Source organism: Triticum urartu, chromosome 3A (assembly GCF_056163025.1).
Source record: "Triticum urartu cultivar PI428250 chromosome 3A, HENAU_Tu73, whole genome shotgun sequence".
NCBI lineage: Eukaryota > Viridiplantae > Streptophyta > Magnoliopsida > Poales > Poaceae > Triticum > Triticum urartu.
Genome location: NC_141875.1, coordinates 659,254,999 through 659,262,458, shown reverse-complemented (window position 1 = coordinate 659,262,458; position 7,460 = coordinate 659,254,999). Strand labels below are relative to the sequence as shown.

Genomic DNA, 7,460 nt, shown 5'->3' with positions numbered 1-7,460 from the left:
ACACGTCCGTTCGGAAATACTCCTACTACTCGCCGTCGTCTCACTGATGTGTTGGAACGGGACCACATGTCAAAAAAACATGGTGTGTAATTTCTCGTGCAAAATGCGATCTGGCCGCGTTGGCCCGAGGTGCCGCATTAGTTATCGACCTTTATTTTTTTAATGGCGTGCCGATCAGTTTTGAAGCACGACTAACTGGTACTGTACGCAGAGAAAATATAAACTATTCTACCACCACTCCACCTCCAGTACTAGTAGTATAAAAAAGATATATAGGCTGGAGCTTCAGCGCTTTCTTGCTAAGGGCTGCCCACTTGCTTCTCACACTACCAGCCTCTCTCCAGGTCTAAAAAAGACGGCCCCTCTCTCCCTCCTCACCGGTGGTCATAGATCCGTCGGGGAAGAAAAGGATGTTCAGCGTTGATGCACTCATCATCAGCGAGCGAGGTCACGCACTGACGACAAGGCAGTCCTCTCAGACCTAGCGCCCGCGCGGGATGGCCTCCGTCCCCAAGCTCGCTGCCGTAGTGTGTGCGGAGGACGACGACCACGAGCGAAGCCACTTCCCGCCGACCCTCAGGTATGCTACCTCTTTTCGAACCATAACCTTGTTCTATTGCCCCATCTGCCACGTCGTTGCATGTGGATCTTTTTCCACTCCACCATTGTGACGCCCGGGTAATTTAGCCACAGTAATCCTCTACTAAAGATGCCATGTCATCACGATTAAATTTCCTAAACTTCACTTTGATCCAAACCCAGTCAGATTCAGATTGAAAATACAAGTCAAATAATTAATTCTTCAAATAATAGATGGAAAATGTTCGTTGGGTTAAAGATATTCACTAATTTTTTTTGATGTAGAAACCAACCTCTTTTGAATATTTAAAGTGGCCACAACCTATTTAAAACTAAACCAGCAACACCTAAAAAGACCCATTTAAATTCAAATCCAATTTAAATGAGTTCACATAGCCCCCAAACTTTTGGTGGCGGTCCATATTATTGCCAAGTATTTTTGAGACAAGTGTCGCACGTTTAAAAAAAATCATATTTATATTAAAATAAAGTGCAAAACAGTAAAGAGATAGAAAAACAGAAAAGGAATCAAATAAAAGAGGCCCATGTGGCCTGGGAGAAGCCCAACCCACACCCCACTCATCTACGTCCTCGCTACGGGAGCTGAGGGGGATCGTGGCGGCCATCCCATGGCGCCCCGGTCTCATGGCGACCATCCCGACCCCCTCGTTGCCTACATGGTGCCGCCCCGTCTCGGCCAAACCCTAGAACCCCTGCTATTCCCCTCCGTGCCAATTTTTCTTCTTTCCCACGCGGAGCCGAGCACTCCCATCGTCGTCGCCTCGTCGATCCCGCGGTCACCAGCCTTCCCCCGTCGAGCCGAGATGTCCAGGATCTCCCTCGTCATCGTCTCCTTCGCCTACATGCGTTCGAACGAGCCGGGAAGGCCCGTACGCTCGCCATCGAGCTCGTCTTCCCCATGCACGTCGTCGTCACCGCCGTCGATTTCCACCACTCTGGTCCGTCCCCGGCCTCCCCGACCTCGCCATCGAGCTCGCGGTGAGCTCATCTCCCGATTCCCCTGCTTTCTCCCCTCGATCTGTCGATGTAGACGTCGCCCCACGAAGACCAGTCGCCATGGCCGGAGCTAGGCCCGTCCGTGCCCGTGGTCACGCCCGTATGCCCGTGCTGCTCCAGCCTAAGCCCCTGTCTGCACGTGCATGCCCAACCGCGCCCCACGCACTTGCGCCTCGCCGGCGCGCACGTCCACAGCCGCTCGCACGAGCCCGCACTTGCCTCTGGCCATTTCCATGCCCGTTGTGTGTGTGTGTGCTCCTAATGCCCCCTGTTGCTTCCGCTAGTTGATATTGCCACATGGGCCCCTGGCCATTTCCTTGCTTGTTGCTGCTGCTCCTGTCTACTGCTTACTACTAGCGCTGCCGCTGCAGCCTCCAACATTTGCTGCTATTTGCACTGCAGCTACTGCCGCCGTCGCTGCTGCTTGCTCTGCCCAGTTGCCGCTACTAGTGCTCTGCTGCTCCTCCTGCCAAGCTGCTGCTGCCGCTACTGTCCGTCGATGCGGCCGCTTGCTGCCTCCATTGTTACGGCCGGCCATGCCCATGGCCGAGCTGTGCTTGTGTGTGTGCGTGAGTGTGTGTCCTGTGTGTGTGCGTACGTGTGTGTTAGGACCGGCCCTGTTAGTGTTAGGATAGGTTAGTAGTACTAGTTAATTACTCCCTTTATTCTAAAATAGATGGGTTAGTAGGTTAGTAGCTTATGTACATATGGCATGTAGACCTCCTCTGTAAATTAAAATGATAAATTAAATTAAAAGTACCTAAGTCTATGACAGCCGGGACCCACCTTTACTATTCACAATTTGACCAGTCAAATGTTGACTGAGTCAACAGTATTGACTGGACCCTACCTGGCCCACTGTCAACCTCTGTGCTGCTTTGGCGTGTACACTTTGTGTGTGCATGTAGCAATTTAATATTTATTTTCAAATTAGTATTGATTCTAGAATTTTATTAAAACTTAAAATTTTAATATAAAATAATCCGTAACTCGGATGAAAATACTTTGTACATGAAAGTTGCTATAAAATAATTCGTAACTCGGATGAAAATACTTTGTACATGAAAGTTGCTCAGAACGACAAGACGAATCCAAATACGCAGTCCGTTCGTTTGTCACATGTCCCTAGCATAGCGAACACGCAACATTCCCCCTCCCGTTCGTCTGTCCGAAAACGCGAAAAACCGATGATATTTTCCTGGATGTTCCCCCTTCACCGGTATCACCTCATACTGCGTTAGGTCACCCCTGGCACCGCGCATTGCCATGTTATGCTTTGTGTTGCTTTGTTTGCTCTGTTATTTATTGTGTTCCCCCTCTGTTACTTCTTTCCGGTAGACCCTGAGACTGTCGGCGACCCCTAGTTCGTCCATGGTGTTGACGACCCCTCTTTCTTGCCAGAGCAACCAGGCAAGCCCCCCTTTGATCACCAGATATCGCCTATTCTTCTCTCTACTGCTTGCATTAGAGTAGTGTAGCATGTTACCGCTTTCCGTTATTCTATCCTGATGCATAACCTGTCCTTGCTACTACTGTTGTTACCTTTACCTGCAATCCTAAATGCTTAGTATAGGATGCTAGTGTTCCATTAGTGGCCCTACACTCTTGTCCGTCTGCCATGCTATACTATTGGGCCGTGATCACTTCGGGAGGTGATCGCGGGCATATGATATATACTTATACTGCTATATTACTTATGATACTGTTCGGAGATGGGGGCTGAAGGGGCAGGTGGCTCCATCCCGGTAGAGGTGGGCCTGGGTTCCCAATGGCCCCTGACTGTTACTTTGTGGCAGAGCGACAGGGAAGGTTGGGACCACCTAGGAGAGAGGTGGGCCTGGCCCTGGTCGGCGTTCGCAGATACTTCAATTAACACGCTTAACGAGATCTTGGTATTTGATCTGAGTCTGGCTACTGGCCTATACGCACTAACCAACTACGCGGGAACAGTTATGGGCACTCGACGTCGTGGTATCAACCGAAGCCTTCCTGACGTCAGTGACTGAGCGGCGCGCGCCGGGTTGGATTGGAACGCCTGCTCTTGTATAAGGGAGGCTAGGTCTGCTCACCGGCCGCGTACGCAACGTGCAGGTGTGCAATGGGCGATGGGCCCAGACCCCCGCGCCATAGGATTTAGACCGGTGTGCTGACCTCTCTGTTGTGCCTAGGTAGGGCTGCGACATGTTGATCTTCCGAGGCCGGGCATGACCCAGGAAAGTGTGTCTGGACAAAGGGGATCGAGCGTGTTGGGAAATGTGGTGCACCCCTGCAGGGAAGTTAATCTATTCAAATAGCCGTGATCTTCGATAACATGACGACTTGGAGTTGTACCTTGACCTTATGACAACTAGAACCGGATACTTAATAAAATACAACCTTCCAAGTGCCAGATACAATCGATGATCGCTCTCTCACAGGGCGACGAGGGGAGGATCATCGGTTAGGATTATGCTACACGATGCTACTTGGTGAACTTACCTTCTGCTCTCTTCTACATGCTGCAAGATGGAGGTGGCCAGAAGCGTAGTCTTCGATAGGACTAGCTATCCCCCTCTTATTCCGGCATTCTGCAGTTCATTCCACATACGATACCCTTATTCCATTTGATACCAATGCATACATATGTAGTGTAGCTCCTTGCTTGCGAGTACTTTGGATGAGTACTCACGGTTGCTTTGTTCCCCCCTTTTCCTCTTCCTATACCCGATTGCTGCGACCAGACGATGGAGTCCAGGAGCCAGACGCCACCGTTGGCGACGACCCCTACTACACTGGAGGTGCCTACTACTACATGCAGCCCGCTGACGACGATCAGGAGCAGTTTAGGAGGATCCCAGGCAGGAGGCCTGCTTCTCTTTCGATCTGTATCCCAGTTTATGCTAGCCTTCTTAAGGAAAACTTGTTTAACTTATGTTAGTACTCAGATATTGTTGCTTCCACTGACTCGTCTATGATCGAGCTTTTGTATTCGAGCCCTCGAGGCCCCTGGCTTGTAATATGATGCTTGTATGACTTTTTTTATTTGTAGAGTTGTGTTGTGATATCTTCCCGTGAGTCCCTGATCTTGATCATACACGTTTGCGTGTATGATTAGTGTACAATTGAATCAGGGGTGTCACAACCATCTTCCCAATTTGCTATCCTCTGCTCTGCTGGCCACGCAGACGAAAACCATAATTTGCACTATTGAAGGAAACTCTACTTCATTCAGACTAATGCATGTGTGGGTTGAATAAGGAAAGGAAGGGAGACTATACTGTCCAAGAGAGTAGGCATCGAACCCGCATCTAGGTTGAAAAGGGGAAAATCAGTAGCTAAGGAACGAGTCTCGTTTCTCTTGGTTGAAGAAGGGTAGAAAGGCATGACAACGCAATAGAGAATGACTAGGTCGATCGGTTTGTTGTCCTCGCATAGGAAAAAGGTGGCTAAAGAGAACAAAAATGGGACGTAATCCACATATGCTGCCTGGATATTTGTTGCTCTGGGCAACCATACCTCCCTCACCACTCTGTGTCCGTGGAGGTACATCGTACTGGTGCGCCCACAGTCCGAATGGGCCTCCCATGCTCTTATTGCCACTTTTTTTGCTGTTAGTATAACGCCAGCAGTCAAGTCAAGCAATGCTACTGCTAAAGTGATGCCACATTTAACTAATGACACTCCTAGTCTAATGCCACCGATAAATTTAAGCAATGCCATTTAATGTCACTGGATTATTTTAGGGTTAGCTGTTGATTGTGGATGTATTAAAGATTTTTCAGCTAAGGCATTCTAATGTTGTTGCACATCCAGTATACCAACGATGAAACTTGTTACCACCTTCAGATTTTTGCACTGTTAATGCTTATAGATTACATACCTCACTTTCATGAGATAAGTTAATTTTTTTGTACAGTGTCACCAAAATGCCAAGGCGCTGATGTCATTTTATTTTGGTTAAACTGCATAGACAATTATGAAGACAAGAGGAAGGGTCAAGAGTGGGCACCTCCTCCTCTGGCTGTTCTCTTGATTCGTTCGATCAAGTTTTTATGTTTGATCGATTATCAAGATTGGGGTAGCATTTTTTAAGCCCCCCCCCCCGCGAGTTCGAAATGATATTTACCTTGGAGGTACATGGTTTGCAATTTTTTATACTGTCATTAGTTAATAATGCTAGTTACCTTCAGACTTTTGTATTTGGTTTAATGCACAACTAGTATACCAATGCTGAAATTTGTTACCTTTACATTTTGTATTGTTAATTCTTATAGAAACCTTCCAGTGCTAGAGTTTATTGAAATCTGTTCAGTAAAACCATTGTACTATACCCTGTAATAAACTAACTACTCTACTGTTGCACTAGCCACTGGATTAGTGTATATTTGTAGTATTCGAATGGTGTTGCATTAGCGTATGGACATAAATAAAGTGTGGCAAGCTTTCCAAGATATGTGCTCAAGAAAACTACTACCTGTTTTTCTAAATACTAGACGTATGGGTACTTTAAATTGAACCGCGAAAACGTCTTATATTAAGGTGAAGGAAATATGCCCTAGAGGCAATAATAAATTTATTATTTATTTCCTTATTTCATGATAAATTTTTATTATTCATGCTAGAATTGTATTAACCGGAAACATAATACATGTGTGAATACATAGACAAACAGAGTGTCACTAGTATGCCTCTACTTGACTAGCTCGTTGATCAAAGATGGTTAAGTTTCCTAACCATAGAGATGAGTTGTCATTTGATTGACGGGATCACATCATTAGGAGAATGATGTGATTGACTTGACCCATTCCGTTAGCTTAGCACCTGATCGTTTAGTTTGTTGCTATTGCTTTCTTCATGACTTATACATGTTCCCATGACTATGAGATTATGCAACTCCCGTTTACCGGAGGAACACTTTCTGTGCTACCAAACGTCACACCGTAACTGGGTGATTATAAAGGTGCTCTACAGGTGTCTCCAAAGGTACTTGTTGGGTTGGTGTATTTCGAGATTAGGATTTGTCACTCCGATTGTCGGAAAGGTATCTCTGGGCCCTCTCGGTAATACACATCACTTAAGCCTTGCAAGCATTGCAACTAATGAGTTAGTTGCAGGATAATGTATTACAGAACGAGTGAAGAGACTTGCCGGTAACGAGATTGAACTAGGTATTGAGATACCGACGATCGAATCTCGGGCAAGTAACATACCGATGACAAAGGGAACAACGTATGTTGTTGTGCGGTTTGACCGATAAAGATCTTCGTAGAATATGTGGGAGCCAATTGAGCATCCAGGTTCCGCTATTGGTTATTGACCGGAGATGTGTCTCGGTCATGTCTACATAGTTCTCGAACCCGTAGGGTCCGCACGCTTAACATTACGATGACGGTTATATTATGAGTTTATACGTTTTGATGTACCGAAGGTTGTTCGGAGTCCCGGATGTGACCAAGGACATCACGAGGAGTCTCGAAATGGTCAATACATGAAGATTGATATATTGTAAGCCTATGTTTGGATGTCGGAAGTGTTCCGGGTGAAATCGGATTTTACCGGAGTACCGGGAGGTTACCGGAACCCCCCGAGGGCTTAATGGGCCTACATGGGCCTTAGTGGAAATAGAGGGAAGCAAGTGGAGTGTGGGGCGCGCCCCCCGAGGCCCAAACCGAATTGGTTTAGGGCAAGGGGGGCCGGCCCCCTCTTTCCTTCTCCCCCCTCTCTTTCCTTCTCCCGAATCCTATTCCAACTAGGAAAGGGGGGAGTCCTACTCCCGGTGGGAGTAGGACTCCTCCTGGCGCGCCCTCTCCTTGGCCGACCGCACCCCCCTTGCTCCTTTATATACGGGGGCAGCAGGCACCCCATAGACACAATAATTGATCGTT

The 7,460-nt window shown here is 47.4% G+C and overlaps 1 protein-coding gene across 1 annotated transcript; it reads left to right on the top strand.

The window, feature by feature from the left end:
* The first annotated feature begins 1,158 nt into the window (after nucleotides 1–1,158).
* On the top strand, nucleotides 1,159–4,513 carry LOC147981152 (uncharacterized). Its single transcript, XM_087517040.1, has 2 exons — nucleotides 1,159–1,578; nucleotides 4,317–4,513. The coding sequence occupies exons 1-2, from the start codon at nucleotides 1,209–1,211 to the stop codon at nucleotides 4,511–4,513; spliced, it is 567 nt and encodes a 188-aa protein (XP_087373166.1). The 5' UTR covers nucleotides 1,159–1,208.
* Nucleotides 4,514–7,460: the final 2,947 nt, after the last annotated feature.